General features: G+C 39.2%; 5 protein-coding genes across 5 annotated transcripts; all 5 read right to left on the bottom strand.

Annotated features, from left to right (window-relative positions):
* Positions 1-418: 418 nt before the first annotated feature.
* On the bottom strand, positions 419-4,864 carry TM35_000072710 (uncharacterized protein; the record flags this gene model as incomplete). Its single annotated transcript, XM_029023717.1, has 1 exon — positions 419-4,864. One exon carries the CDS (start codon positions 4,862-4,864, stop codon positions 419-421), a length of 4,446 nt encoding a protein of 1,481 aa, XP_028884913.1.
* Positions 4,865-5,404: 540 nt separating this feature from the next.
* TM35_000072700 (tubulin-tyrosine ligase-like protein) lies at positions 5,405-7,375 on the bottom strand (the record flags this gene model as incomplete). The annotated part of the gene is made up of 1 exon (XM_029023716.1): positions 5,405-7,375. One exon carries the CDS (start codon positions 7,373-7,375, stop codon positions 5,405-5,407), a length of 1,971 nt encoding a protein of 656 aa, XP_028884912.1.
* A 738-nt stretch (positions 7,376-8,113) lies between these two features.
* TM35_000072690 (putative ATP-dependent DEAD/H DNA helicase recQ family) lies at positions 8,114-10,978 on the bottom strand (the record flags this gene model as incomplete). The annotated part of the gene is made up of 1 exon (XM_029023715.1): positions 8,114-10,978. The coding sequence occupies one exon, from the start codon at positions 10,976-10,978 to the stop codon at positions 8,114-8,116; it is 2,865 nt and encodes a 954-aa protein (XP_028884911.1).
* A 189-nt stretch (positions 10,979-11,167) lies between these two features.
* Positions 11,168-14,392, bottom strand: TM35_000072680 (uncharacterized protein; the record flags this gene model as incomplete). Its single annotated transcript, XM_029023714.1, has 1 exon — positions 11,168-14,392. The coding sequence occupies one exon, from the start codon at positions 14,390-14,392 to the stop codon at positions 11,168-11,170; it is 3,225 nt and encodes a 1,074-aa protein (XP_028884910.1).
* Positions 14,393-14,707: 315 nt separating this feature from the next.
* Positions 14,708-16,024, bottom strand: TM35_000072670 (uncharacterized protein; the record flags this gene model as incomplete). Its single annotated transcript, XM_029023713.1, has 1 exon — positions 14,708-16,024. One exon carries the CDS (start codon positions 16,022-16,024, stop codon positions 14,708-14,710), a length of 1,317 nt encoding a protein of 438 aa, XP_028884909.1.
* Between the last annotated feature and the right edge of the window lie 172 nt (positions 16,025-16,196).

The following is a 16,196-nucleotide window of genomic DNA, read 5'->3' as shown; positions in this document are numbered from 1 at the left end:
GAGTTCTCCTTCACAGGTAAGAAAAAAAAAAGAAAAGAAAAGAAAACATAGATAGATAGATATAGATATATAAACTGAAATAGAGGATACAGAAATAATAAATAATAGTAACAAAAATAATAACAATAATAAAAAAGGAAATCAGGATAAAATTTCTTGTAGGGGTAGAGAGAGAGAGAGAGACAAACAACCATATGTATACACACATAGTAAGCTCTTCTTTCACATAAATGGTACCCCTCAATCCAACAAAAAAGAAAGAAAGAAAATAAACAAAAACGTCAGTTTTAGACTCTCTTCGTTCGTCATTCCCACTTCTCTCTTCTCTCTCTCTTTCACAAACGTATACACACAGAAAAAAAAAACCTCCACTTTTTCTTTTCCTTTTTTTTTTTTGTTGTATCACCTTTTCATTCTCTCAGCGTTTTCCCATGGCACGCTTCACCTTAAGTGGATCTTTCATAAACTCACGCTCCATATTTTCACGGTGTGCACGCTCCATCTTTCGCTGTTTCTTTCGCAACTGCGAGCTAACAAGAGCACCCCATTCCCCATCTGTTCGAGAGGGCGACACTGGTGGTTCTGATGGTGTAGACAATGGCCCCTGGACAATTTGTGGCTGACTCTCCGGACGCTGCTTCTCCTCAAGATGATTCGTGTGTGTTGGTCTCATCCCTGTTGCTGAGCTAGCACGCTGTGAGAGAATACCATCAAATACAGAAGCACTATTTACAATACCATTAAAGCCTCTTGCAATACCAGAGTTTGATGATACCTGAAAGTTTGGAGGAGACGCGTGGGCCTGAAGTACACTCTGAAGAACGGCTCCAACTCCACTACTGCCGTTTTTACCGCCAGGTGCTGTTTCTGAAGAATCAAGAAAGTCAAGAGAAACATGGGCGAATTTATCATCATCATCATCATCAGCGCCATCAGGATGTAATATACGTTTAAGACGAGATCGCAATGCTGCACCACGCCAAATAGGTTGAATAATACGTGCAGCTTTTTCATATCGTCGTCGTTGTTCTTCTGATTTAGATAACTTTAATGATTCAAGTTCTTTTTTAGCACGTTTAACAAGCATCCATCGTTGCATCCAATCGCAAATAACAATTTTTGCTCTTGACTCCCTATAAGCTTGGGCCTTCTCATGATAGAGGGTAGTACGAATAAACATATTAGATTTTACTACATGTGCTGTTTGTAGCGATTTAAGGTCTCGTTGCATTGAAAGTATTGCATCACGACGATTACGTTCTTCCACCTTATCAGAGAGACGATGTACAACTGGGTTTAAACGTTGTTTTGATTTACCAAGTCGTTCTCGAAGTTCATCTTCAATATGTAATGCATCGTGATAATGTCGTCGGCGCATAGTGGTAAGAACATCTTGATCCATTTGAATTCTTGTTAATGCTACATCACTTGATAGTGATGCAAACATATCTGCATAAGCAAAAATTGGACTCTTATAAAGGGAATAAGAGTCAAATTCGCCACACATTTGTCGTATATCATTATGACCAACAAAGGAACCTGACCAAAATCCAATACCATCAATAATATTTTCTTGTTGTTGTTTCCGTAATCTACGAGAAATAAACAAGTATCGAAGTTCTTCTGTCTCATTCCAAAAAGATTTCTCGTGTTCATCTTTTCCAATTTTTTCATTATTAAGCTCAGAAAGATGTGGAAACCATCTAAGAAGTTTTTCTTTCAATTCAAGTGAAATTTGTTTACTACTGTCTTTATCAGAGTTACATAAAAATGGATTTTCAATAACAGAAAGAGATTGAAGTTTTTTACACGCTGTAAGAGGTAAAAGATCTTCTACACGTTGAATTTGATTAAATGCAACGCTTACAGTTGTTAAACGAGGGCAATGTGCCAATCCTGAGAGATCCCGCAATTTATTATTTTCAAGATGCAATGAAGACAATAATGGAAGCCAAAGGAAACTATCACTAGATATTACTTCAATACGATTTTCACTTATAAATAATTGACGCAAAAAACCAAGATATACAGTCTTTGGAAAACTTTGAATTTGATTTCTTGACAGACATAGATTTTGTAATAATACACGAGATGAAAGGGGTTCAAAGTTTGTAATACGATTCTCACTTAAATCAACTGTTTGCAAGAGAGAAAGTTTTTCTAGCTCTGCGAGAGAAGAAACACAGTTACGACTTGCTTCCAGAGACTCTAGATGCATACATGATTCTAAAGGTAAGAGAGATTCAATACGATTTGCATATATCACCAATGATCGAAGATGATATGAGAGAAGTTTTCCTACTGCTTCAATATTTTGTAATGCATTTAATGAGAGATCAAGATGTGTAATACGTGAAGCTCGTGCAATAGCATTTGCGTGTGCCTCTGCCACTCCACGTGCTGCTGCTGCTGCTGACCGCCATGCCACATTACATAGCCCATTATCATTAACTGATAAACGCTGGAGTTCTGTAAAGACACGCAGCAACCCGTCAAGTGGGAGAGTACGAAGGGCGTTACCACCAAAATCAAGTTCCTTCACAAGAGGTGCCACTCGTGTGCCGCCCACTGTAAGGGTTGCGAGACTTGCAAGGTCTAGCTCATTGATTTCTTCTAGCGCGAAAGAAAGTGAATGACAGAGTTGTGCTAACTGTCTCTTATCGGGGTTGACAGCACCACCAAGGGTAATTGGTTGCAATTGCTTGGCTCGCGCCGCGTCCAATCGCACCCCAACTGGGTTCGAAATAGAGTTGGAATTAGAATTAGAATTAAAGTCAGCATTGGAATTAGAAACGGGAATGGGACTGAGGGGCCGCAGTTCTTCGTGGGCGGGTGGAGTTGACGGCCGGACCGCCTCCGTGAGGGCAACTGCCGTCTCTTCGACCGCCCGCCCACCGGCCCGCTGCCACTCGCCGCCCACCCGCCGCTCATCCCGCAGCGCCCGCAGGCGGAGGGCCGCGCCGCTCACCGCAGGGGGAGACGAACACGCCGTCCAGGACTGCCAGGCCGCATTGATCGTTTGAACGGCGAGTTCCTGTGCATTTATAGGACCAATAGGGGAATGAGGGTCTTTTCCCAGCACAGCAGTAATCCATTTCGCTACAGATTTAACAATCAAAGTTATATTCTGCTCTTGTTTATGCTGTAACATCTCTCGTTCTTCTCGTTCCTCTTGTATAATATTTTTTACTAAACTTTCTTCCAGTGTCATAATTTCATACCTAATACGTGCATGCTCCTTTATAAAGCCATCAGAGAGCTTTGCTACGTCATTTAATTTCCGTTGTCTTTCGTTTTCCTTCATCATTATAAAATGCTTCTCCTTTTCTTTATAAAGTTCTTGATAAGTGGTGATTTCTTCTGCAATTATACTCTTATAGGATTCTTCCTCTTCGTCTAGACATTTCTGAATAGAATCTTCAATTCGTTTAGCTTCTTCCTCAAGCCATTGTAATTCAGAGGCTATCTTATCATCCTCTTCCTGCATACGTCTAGCTTCATAGGCTTCACAACGAACCATAAAACACTCACGTTCAACTCTCTTTTGTATCTGTTCCAAACTAGATGACTCATAATTCTCTGTTTTAAGCTCCAGAATTGTAGATTGTTGTTTATCATCTTGTTTTCCATTATTATATGTCTGCATTTCTGATTCTTCATCTTTATTTTCAGCTACCATAGTACGTACTTGAACTTCCACTGGAATAGGTGGTACAATTGCATCTATACGTGTCATGAAGTTATCAAGAACAAGTTGACCAGGAGGTACACGACGAGGGTGGTGGTGACGCTCTTCTCGTGCTTGTTGCACTCTTTCAGATGCTGCAGTTTCCAATTCACTGTCTCTAGTTTCCATAGTTGCAATAGATTCCAGAACTATTTTTTGTTCCTCTTCCCATAAAGGCGGTCGAGAATGAACTACCGTTTCTTGTTCTTTTACTTGCATCTGATTTTCATTATTTGTCACCTCATCAATTTTAGATGTATCAATGATTTCATATATGTTCAATAATACATCACGAGCAGAGACATCAACTTGTTGTTCACACCGAACTACTGCTTCATCCCACTCAGAAAGGATATGTTGTTCTTCCAGTGTAGGTCCAAATTCATACGCAAAGAGAGTAGGCCTTGATTCCCTCTCTTTTTCTGCTTTTCTTAAATTCTCCATCAGCTCAGTATTTATATTAGAAACAGTATCACCATTATCATCATCATCATCATTACCAATATCAGAGATAGGAGTCCAACAACGCTCCTCCTCTGCTACAGCACGTTGCCGTTCTAGTATAGATACTTCACTCATAGGATCTACAAAAGGTCTACGCTTCGTTAACAGGAGATCTGCTTCATGCAGCAACTCATCTAACGTTTCCAGAATCTGTACATCATCCCCGTTCTCTGGAACAGTTTGAGGCACTTGAGAATAATCCACTGATACAGGATCAGTTGTTTCAGAAACTAATAATTCCCGAAGGAGAACAGGGTTAGTAGCGCCATCATTGCCATCTAAAACTTCATTCACACCTTCCCAGAGAGGCGCAGCAGTTATTGAAGAAAGTATATTTGTGTGATGAAGCACAACACACTCAAGCGGCCATGTATGATCTACATCATCAATAGTTTTACCAGTGGGAATTGTTTCATTATCATCATCAACATCGCCATGTGGGGCACCAGTGAGAAATACATCCCTACCACCATGAGCAAAAACGCATGTTGAAGCAGTTGTAAAGTTAAGGAGATCATCATAGGGACCACTAACACCAAACTCAGCGAGGAGTACTGCTGCTGCTTCTTCCTCTGCAGGACTGTAATGTGAAATGGGTAGAAGCTCTGGGAGGTCATCACCCTTTCCCTGCATTCTTCCTCCCTAGATATCACAGATGTACATAGATACAGACACACACAAAAAGAGAAGAAGGAAAAAAAAAAAAAAAAGAAAGTTCCCACAAATTCACAGAGACATGTCACCTAAATAACAAATATATTTGCAAGAAAGCTCAGCATAAAGAACACACACAACAACAACAACAACAACAAAAAAAAAAGAAGACAATATGTCTACCCCTGAGATCTATGCATTCATGCACGTGTGTGCGTGCGTGTGCAGAAAGTAAAAATAATCCAGGAATTCTTTCTACCCATAATATTCAACCTCATACTGGATTACACCAAATTCTGATAAATCATATATAAAAAGTATAACGTAATCAGATATCCCTTTTCTTTCCGTTTTTCTTTTTTGTATGTTTTATTACTGCGATGAAAGAAACGTCAAGAATATTTATTTTTCTCATATCTACCAGTTTTTTTTTTTTTCTTCCAGCACACAGATATACACGTACATGTACACAGACCCAATATTAGTCTGGAGACAGTTGTAGTCTTGACAACGCGATATTTACCCTTCCAAAGCCCATATATCTGCTTTAGAGAGAGAAATGTGTCGAGACAATATATTTACCTCATTCATTAGTGGAGATGGGTACGATGTTGGTAGCGGTGGAAAGATGCGGCGAAAGCCACGAGAGTACTCTAACTCATCCTGTAGGCGAAGATGTACTTCTTCTCTCGCCTCATGATCCTCCACAGGTACTTTCATGTTATTCACATTCTCACTCCAGCGATTTACTACTTTTGTTGCTTCTGCAGTGAGGGGTTCACAAAGACCGGATTGGCGTGCTTTTTCGCCCAATCCGTCAAAACATCCAAATGGACGTTCAAATGGTTCAATCATGGCAAGATTAAGAAGATCTGCCATAATATTAGTCTTAACTCTGTAGTCAAGTGGTGAGGTACTGGCAAGGGAGGGTAATGTATTAACCTCAACAAGCCATGGCTTTAGCTTGGCATCAAGCATCATGTCAAATCCATAAAGTTCGAAAAAACTTCCAGGAAAAGATGCAGTATCCAATGCATTCGTTAAAGGAATTTTTACTGCAAGAAGTGTTTTAATAATCACAGATGCAATATCATCCCAAACTTTTTCAGACATACGTCTATAGGGTGGAGCATTCGCGAGTGTTGTTGATGGAATAATATGTAAGGGAAGTGGGTACATATTATCAATATGTTCCCATAACTCTTTCAAACTCTTTTTAAGCTCTACTTTTTCTTCTTCCTCTTCTTGTTGTTGATGACGTTGTTGTTGTTGTTGTTGTTGTTGTTGTTGCTGCTGCTGTTCCACGGGATTCAAATCAAGTGTAGAATTTACTTCCTCTCGTTCTCGAAATTGCTTACAACGTGCGTTCCACCTTCTTCCAACTGAATAATTTGTAAGATCACGAAAAGGATCAAAATTTAACATTTGACCACTATCATACCCATGAACAGCCAGACGAACTAAACCTTCTTCATGTAAGTAAATAATCAAAGGATCATAGCTTGTTACAGCAACATAGAGACGGAGATCAATTTTACGTCCATCAATAAGTAAAGGATTTTCAATATAATCTTGTACAACATACCTTCGACTACCAACATTAAGTAAAGAATTTTCTCCTAATAGACGATTTTCAATAGTTGTCGCTATAGATTTCCACTTCTCAGAATTTTTAGAACCACCCATACATGTGAATATACCACGACCACAACTACCTCGTGCAGGTTTCCAAATAAACCTCTGCATCGGTGAGGCCTCCGATAAAGCTTTCATAAGTTCTTCTTTCTCATCAGGAAATGCCCATGTACGAGGTATAAAGTTATACAAGGGCTGTTTTTCACCTGCCGCTTTATGTAAATCCGATGCTTTTCGTAATCGTTTCGTCAAACCCCACTTACATCCTACATTAGCATGACTTTGAGGAAAATGATTAAAACGTTGATAAGGAGATACCATACATGGGATATTAAGATGTTGTACACCATTCTCTAACTTTTCTGGTAAGCATGATGGGAAACCTCGTCTCAATGATGACACTCCTAATGGTGATATTGACGATGATAATGAATATGAAGAAATATCTTTGTTGGTATTTTGTGAAATAGAACGTCCCCAAAGGATATTAGAGGGAATATTAAGGTTAACTCCAGTAGGTAAACGCTTAAAACCTGCTTTTAAAAGAGGAAGCCGCAGAGCATAGTATTCACAAGAAGGGGATGTGATAGAAAAAAGTGGAGCGGCTGTTCCAAGAGCAGGTGCTTTAAAGGCGTACTCAGGAGGATCCTCTGCCATTCGTGAGAAGCAAAAACTCGCCTTTCGGCGTCCACTGCGACTAGGTTTCAAGTACACTGGTAACTCTGGTGCCAGTGATGGCTGCTCCTGATCCTGTTCTTGTTGTTGTTGTTTCTGTGAGTGTTCATGTTCAAGTTCAGAGACAAAACCCAGTTTTGGGAGAACATTAAATACCCTTAATCGACAGCTATGCTTCATAGCTTCTTTTCGAAGGCAAACAGGAGAGTAGTAGCCTCTTATTGCCAAAAGAAAATAAAAAATAAATAAGAAGAGAAATACATACTCCACAGTGTAATAAGATAGAGGAAAAAAAAAGATCCTTCACTAATATATACATTTTAAAAATATCTCCGCTTTCAAAAAAAAAAAAAAAAAAAAATCCAGTTTCTTTTCTTTATTTTCTCTTTTCATATCCCTTTTTTCCACCCCACCCTCGAAATTTTTCTTTTGTTTTAGCGAAATAATAAAAAAAGAAAATTAAAAACGAAAAGAAAAAAAGTCCTTTCCTCTAACTGGCATTGGTGTCAAAGTAAGGAGTTTCTTGACGGCACAGCGAATCTCCAGGTGATGTAATATGTACGATTGCGTTTGAAACACAAACTGGTAAATGAAAAAAAAAGAAAGAATAGGTGATATGGTACTCTCTCCGTTTCGTCACATAGTATTTCTGTATCCTAGTTGCGATAAAGAAAGAAAAAACGAGAAAGACGGAATAACAGAAAGAGCCAAAGAAAAATCAGAAAAAAAAAACATTCACAAAAGTATAAAAAAAAAAAAAAAACACACCTATCTATCTACCTCATCCCAGATAAATAAATATATATAAACAAATGTCTATTACTTCTCTTTCAGAAGATTTAACTGAATAATGAAGAGAATGGATTGATTTATTTATTCTTTTTTTGCTTGCTTGTTTTGTCTCCCCTCCAAAACAAGTTATACAACCGGTAAACGACCGCTGTTATCTGGGGTTGTCTCCTCACCCAAATTGTGAGGTGCGAGTACCTTCAGCAGCCATTCCATCTCAAACTCCCGCAACATTCCAAAGTACGGTGAGGCAACATACCAACTTACACTAAGTGGCAGCTCCCCAGCGTACTTCCCATGACGTGTGATAGATTTGGGCATTACACCAAGCAACGCCCGTACCACCTCATAAACAGATCGTATCCGCGGGCGGTTCTTATCGACAAAGTCGTTTGCGACCTGCACGGCTTCGACCTTTGTGAGTCCCCGCGGTGGTGGCCGCCAGTCGGGGGTGTCGCCCCCCTCGAGAGCCGCCCGCACCGCCTCGTGCGTCGGCCGGCGGAGGACCGCGAGGGTCGCTGCGAGTCCCGCCGATTGGGCCTCGTGCCGCCTGCGGTGGGCGTCCCACAGCCGCCGGGCGACCCCCGCCGTGTCGGCGCCGAACCCCCCGCCGGGCACCACGATGTGCCCCGCCGCCAGCGCCCGCAGCGACACCCCGCCGCCCCGCACGAGATCGTCCAGGCGGAACTGAAGGTCCGCCAGCGACATCCCGAGGTCGTTGGCCGCCAGCACGACGTGCTCAATGCGACCACCACCCCGGCAGAGCTCCAGCACACCATCCCGCTCCTCCAACTGGGCAAGAATACTGCTCACACCACATGAGGAGGAATCATTACGTCCACGTTTTCGTTGTTTCATACAAGGATCCGAAATAGCAGTAATATCTGAAGTAGTGTGAATTATACGATATCCAATAGGAATAGTTCCACGTAACTCACGTAATACTTCATTTTCTTGAGTTAAAAGCATAAATAGTACAGTTTCAACCGTTTCTTCACTTAATATAAGTTCTTCTGCTATCTTTGATACAGATACAATAGCAAGTTTTTCCCCTACTTGAGTTATAGGGCTAGCAAGAATAGATTTCACAATAGCTAACATTTCTCCTGGAGAAATAAAAGTAGCTAAAGCACGAGAACGTAAAGTGTAATAATCAAAAGGATTATAAAGAAGACGACAAAAAGATATTTTACCATCACGACCTGCACGACCAGTTTCTTGTACATAACTTTCAAGTGAACTCGGTAAAGATGCATGAATGACAGAACGAATATTAGGTTTATCAATACCCATACCAAATGCTACTGTAGCAATTAACACATCTATATTACCCTGCATAAATTGTTGTTGTGTCCTATTTCGTATATGTCTTTCAATAGCTGCATGATAACTTCTAATAACCATACGATTTCCTTCAACACCTTCAACATCATTATTTTTTCGTATTTGTTCATGTGTATAACTTGTAAAAATAGATGTTGATGTTGATGTTGAAGAAGAAGAAGAATTTTTATCATTCTTTTCTTTTCCACTTTGTGCGGCACCTAATTTTGATGTAAGAAATGTTGCTAATTCTTCCGCATCCACACGAGTTTGTACATACACTAGCATTGGTTTTGGTAACTCTAAAACGGCTTGTAAAAGTTTTTCTTGTAGCATTCGTTGTGTAGGGGGTTTGTTACATCCATCCTCTACAAGTGGAACAGAATCAAGTTTTAAATTTTCACGGTGATAGGGTACCATAACAGTTCGATTAATATGAAAAACTGCTTGTAAATCATTAATAACTGATGGTGCTGCTGTTGCTGTAAGACACAAAAAAGGTGGAATTTTTTTACCTTTAACATTTGCTATACCGTCCGTATTGGTAAGGTTTTCCAGTACACGATGCAAGTACATAAAAGAAGGACGAAAATCATAAGCCCATTGAGAAACACAATGAACTTCATCAACACATATAAATGCAATACGATGTATATATTTTTTAAGCAAATTACGAAGTTCAGTATGACGAACAAGTCTCTCAGGTGAAATAAAGAGTAAGTCAATAGGACATAATGGTGAAGCTAAATCGTCCAAAATGGTTTTCTCACGAGAAGTTGAATTAGCAGAAGAAAGAACAGCTGTTCGAAGACTTCCATTTTTCGTTATTTTTTCAGCTTGATCAGACATAAGTGATAATAATGGTGATACAACAAGAGCAAAACGGGATTCTGGTGGTGAAACTAATTTTGCTTCTGTTATTGTTGATGTTACTTTCATATTATCTGTCTCGAGATTTACTGTGCGTTGTTGACGTTCCCATATTTTTAACTCCGCATCAAAAAGCATCCGATGTACAAGTATTGGAAACTGATAGCAGAGACTTTTACCCCATCCAGTAGGAAATACCGCAAGTGTATTATGTCCTTGTAGGATTGATAATGCCACTTCTTGTTGACCGGGACGGAATTGACCTGATTCAACACCAAAATGATTCTGAAGTAGTATACTACAAATAGGAAGTGTTGACTCAGATGAAACAGAGGATAGAGACTCTACAAAAAGTTTTTCCAGATTAACATGCAGGATACTTTTATTATCATTTGTATCACTTGACACATCTATTGGAACCGTTAATGTAGAAATTTCTGGAAGTGTACCTTGTTTACTATTAGGAATAACATCACTGTTAACGCATCCTGTTTTTTTCTCAGCCATGGATCCAGTATAATTAGCAACATGAGCAAATGTTGAACGCCACTGTGGGGCCAAATATGGGATACATGTGTTTTCTTCTTCTTCTTCGCCATCTCTATCATAATCATCATTATTATTATCATTATGATGATTCTTCTCATTTTCATTACTGTTAATATTACCAATGCTATTATTAATATCACCTTCAAGATCATTATCACCCTGTTTCAACATGAAGGAATCATTGGAGTCCTCATCACTGGCAACATCTTCAGGAAATAGTTCTTCTCCAGCATTGTATGCATCCCCATCCATTGGAATTATCCTAAAAGGATCCAAAGAGTCAGTGTGTGAGAGAAAACAAAAAGAGAGAGAAAGAAAGAAAAGCGAAAGATTTGAGCAATATAAAACCCAGAGATAGTGATTCTTTTCTTTCTTTTTCTTTTCCTCCTTTTTCATTCTTTATCAAGTGGTTTCTTTTTTCTTTTTTTTTCTCCATCACGATCAAATAAGTTCATCTGCAAAACAAACAACATCATCATCTTCCTCTTCTTCTTCCTGATAGGATGAGTTCATACTCTCCTCATCCTCATAATCATCACTATCATCAGGTTCCACATCTGCCAGCATCGCCCGAACCTCCGCACGTCTTCGTTCGAATTGAATATCAAGCATCATCTCTGGATCATGAAATGGAAAGTGATAGCGAAAACCCAAAGCAGTAAGTGTACAGACACCATTATTCATAACACACAATCCCCGTTGTTGACATGATAACAATAATTCTTGCCCATTAAACATCTTGTTACTGTTAAGCAGTCTCACAGCATGACGTATATTAAGAGAAGGAAGTAAATCAGGTAACGCTTCATTCGTCCCTGTTGAATAGTCAAAAAGATCAAGGACAATACGTACTCTTTTATGAAAAGAGACACCAATATCCTTAACATCATTATAGGTTTCTTTCTCATTTTCTTTTTCTACAAATTCAAGTGTATTACCTGTATCAGTACCTGACTCTTGTGCAACAAGCTGCATAACACTATCCCAAAATGATGGAACTTCATCACTAAAACAAACCCTTTCTTCCTTATCTGGAGATTTCAAGTTTCCACTAGAATCCACATTTTCAACAGTATGCATATCATTAGGTACTTTTCGATTTCCTGTTACCACAAATTCTAATAAATCATCATGTGTCATACTTGGAAGATACGGTCGAAGTGCTAACAAGACTTGCATAATCCTTGATGGTGTTAATTGCACACTCTCCAAAAAAGTGGACATGCGTGTCATTGAGGAAACTCGTGCACGATAACGTTGAAGTCGTTCTTGCTGTTCTGCAAGACGTTCAACTTTTGTCCTTAAAGCCATTTCTTTAACTAAGGCGGCGGCCTTTTGTCGTCGTACCTGTTGTTCCTTTCGTTCTTGCTCTCGTTTCCGTTCTTTTTCTCGCTGTCGTTCTTCCCTTATTCTTTGAATACGCATCTGTTCTTCTTCCTTCGCCTCACGTCGTTTCTGAGCCTCTCTTTCAAATTCCTTAGTATTTGCTAAGAGTTCTTCCTTTTCTTGTATAGCTTCCAACACGCGGATCCTTTTTTCAGTTTCTTTCTTTTGCTGCTCTTCCTCCAGTGTTCTAGCTCGACCTTCTTGGGTTTTAAGAAGAGATTCATACAATCGAGAGAGTCCCGTTAATTCTTTACCCAATGAATTATTAGATTTATCCTCTGATAATATCACTTTTTTAAGTGCAGGAATGAGTGTAATTAGACTTGACTCGGTATTTAAGAGTAATTGCACTAATTCCATGAGATAAGCATCATCCATAAGAGCAAGAATAAGTTCAATTGACTCTATAGATGTAAGAGTAAAGATAGGTAAATAGAATTTCTCTACATGAGTGTTAGCTGTGATCCAAGCATCAAGCAACACTTTATAATTACTAGGCGACCAAGAGTTAGCAGCGTAGATATTAGGCATACGTTGTGCAAGAATACCACAAACTTCAAGTCTATGTGTAGCTTGAACAGCCAAAAGTAATGCTGCTTTACCCTTTTGACTTAATATAAATGTAGTAGAATTCATATTTTGCATGTTTAAAATTGATAAAAGAAGATTTAAAAAACATTCCCAGGTACTTGTTTGAGGCATTCTCCGTGTTTTTTCTTCTACAGTAGTAGGGGTAGTAGGAAGAAGTAGAGCAGCCACAGATTCTAATGTATTGCACACTAAACCTGAATTTGATTTTACCATTTCATCTGGAGATAACCATAAGAGAAGAGAAATTGACTCCATCATCATCTTACAATAATCATCTACGGCATTAGTAAAAGAAACTGACAATGATGATGATGATGATGTAGTTGTTGTTACTGGAGGTACCACAGTTTTTTTAGAATTATTCTTTGATCCTTTCTTCTTCTTACTACTTCCTGTTGTAGTGGTGGTGGTGGTGTTACATGGTGGCTTTAACTTTGCATCAAGAGATTCTTTAAGCATTTTCAAAACAGTAGTAATAGTCCCATATGATATAATAGATGATACCTTTGTTAAGGAAGTTATTGTATGTCTTCTTTTAATACCCTCCGCAAGTATACTTAATGGTTTGATAAGACGTTCTTCTTCTATAGTTGGTAATATCCCTGTACTAAATGGCATTATTTCTGCAGCATGTAATACCGCACCAAACAACTTCGCTTCATCTTCTATTGGAAACCATGTCAAATCATGTACTTCACTTACTAGAAGTAATAACCTATAAATAAAAGTGTAAACTACAAGACTTGCAAAGGCCTCATCTTTGCAAACTTTTCGTTCTACACAGTAACGTATAAGATGCACCAACCGTTCGGTGCTCCACTCGGTAACAGAAATTTTCGTTAAAACAGAATCTGTAAGTAGTGACATATTTTCTCCATTCATTTTAACCACATCAACAAAGATATCAAGAAGAGAAACACCTAAACAATCAATAAAAGATGTTGGTCGTAAACTTGGAAGAATATAATCACCATATACATTAAGAACTCGAGTTGCTAATTCAGTATCATTTCTCACCATATACTGAAACTTACTTGAACTATCAAAGAGTGAAATAAAAACTTTTATACAATCCTGAGGAAGAACCACATCAAGAGCTACATTAAGTATTTCTCTAGGTACTTCAATCATTTTATTTGTTCCAATACTATTCATTTCTTGTGGTACATTTTTCTTTTGATTCGCTGATTGTCGTTTCTTTTTGGATGAATTTCCTTTTTCTTGATCTTTTTTTGGTTCTTGTGGGATACCAAGGAATGATCGCATCTTATCCACATCAATAGCACCAGCTACGACAAATAGCCTAAATGTCACAGGTGACTGGGGCAACACCTCCAATGCATCCTTCAATGTAGACTGAAGTGGATATAAAGAGATGGCATGCACATAGACAAGTGCCTCGAGCAGCAGTTCCATAAGCAATTTACACGGTTGCCGATCCACGGCGCCTGTAGTGAGGGCGGCGCAGAGTACTGGGAGTGTGCGGGTTATCTCGTTGTGTGCGGCGAGCATGGCGGTGCGGCCGCTGCTGTTCACTGCGCGCAGGAGCCGGACGAGTTCGAGGGCGATTGTGCGGGCGGCGGGCGGCGACGGGGCGGTGAAGGGCGGAGGGCCGATCGCCGCGTCGAGTTGCCGGACGAGTTCACACGCCTGCGAGACTACCGCCGCCACATCCGACTCCAACTCCATCAGAGAAAAAGATGGAGATGGTGCGGTGATAGCGAAAATAAAATGAGTCTATATGTGTATGTATGTATGTATATATGTGTCTGTCTGTAAAGAGAGAGAGAGAGAGAGAGAAAGTGAAACACATTTTTTTTTTTGTGTTTAAATAAAAAAAGTAGTATAGGAATAATAATAATAATAATAATAATAATAATAATAATAATAATAACAATACGGATTATTTCTCGGAGACTCTGTGAAGAAGGAAAAGAAATAGTTTAAGACACAACCTGGGGGAGTGTAGTCCCTTCCAGGAATTTTAATCATCATCATGAACACTTAAGAAGATCCTTGCAGAAGAAACACATGAGAAAAACAGAAAGACTCACATTCTGGAAGAATAGGATGGTCAATAGAAGGACCAAAAACACGAATTTTTCGAATATTTAGTTTATATTTACTAGCGGTAGTAGAAAGAGCTTTAAAAAGTTCCTCTCGTTTTGCTGGTATAAACTGTCTTTCTGAACTCTCTTGCTGAAGGAGATCAGGAATACCAAGTGGAGCTGATTCTTGAGCTACAAATAGAACAGAACCCTCTCCACAAATTCGCTGCTGCAATAAACTCGAAAACGTCATTTGCCACTGTTTAACTGAGGATAATTTCTCTGGATGGTGTTCCAAGTATATCACATCCATTTTATGAGTACCTAATTCGTCTATTTCCAAAGATGAAGTTTCACATGTGTTAAAAACAGATGAAGAATGATTTGCAATTAAATTTTCTCGAAGACGATCTAACAATCCAACGTCTGTTTCATTTATTACAACATTTTTTGCTGACATCACAGCATTTAATGTCGCCGCACCACTTCGATCATTTACACATAAAACTTGTTTTCCTCCACACACTTCCCGAAGTACATGTCGTGCTCGACGATGGGCAGTATTAAGTAACCAACGATTATTCCTTGTTGCCGGGTATTCATTAGGAGGTACCCATAAATGTCTAGTACCATTTTCCACATATACTTCAGGAAGAGAAATGGTAGGATTCATTATCGTTAACTTTTCATGATCTTTTAAATAAGGTGTATCAAGTAACACCTGTTCAGTCCCATGCTCTTTTAATAATTCCGTAACAGAAGGAACAAGTCTCTCAGCTCCATAAGAAGTCGCTACAATTCGTGCAAAACAAGAAGAAAAAAGATCCACGTAAAGTGAAGGAATCCCATCAGATGCTCCATTCACTACACGATAGGTGTTATTATCTCCCACACTCCGTAAACTAAATACACGCCGACGTCGTTCCCATGCTTCCCGTACTCGTTCGAGAAAAAACTCTTCACTCACAGTTGGCAAATCCGTCACTGTCTTTGGATAAATATGGAATACATCCACACGAAGAAGTGTTGGCTCATAGAAACCTAAAGCTAGCAAACGATTTTGTTCCGAATTACGAACTTCTACAACACTACCGGGAGTGATCTCTCGACGTGCGTATTCTAAGCTGTTTGGGTCAAAAGATGTAAGTGAAATATTACTTTGACGTTGATGAGTGATAATTCGGTGTTGCTGTGGCCTAAGTTTTAATTGTGGGAACTTCTGCGCTGGTTTAAGCCGAGAAGCCAAGAGTGGAGAGAAGACTTTAGACCACATGGAGACACACTTTAATAGTTTCTTAACACTTCTCTTGTTAACTTGGTCTTTTTTCTCTTGTACGTTGAGCTATCACTTCCGTTTTACACCGCCTTTACAGGAGAAAAAAAAAAAACAAAAGAGATAAAAGCAACAACAACGATAACAATAACCATTAAACAGAAATCAAGAG

This window comes from Trypanosoma theileri, assembly GCF_002087225.1.
Source record: "Trypanosoma theileri isolate Edinburgh chromosome Unknown TM35_Tth_7_V1, whole genome shotgun sequence".
NCBI classification, from domain to species: Eukaryota; Euglenozoa; class Kinetoplastea; order Trypanosomatida; family Trypanosomatidae; genus Trypanosoma; species Trypanosoma theileri.
The sequence above is the reverse complement of the archived record's forward strand: the minus strand, read 5'-3'. Positions and strand labels throughout refer to the sequence as shown.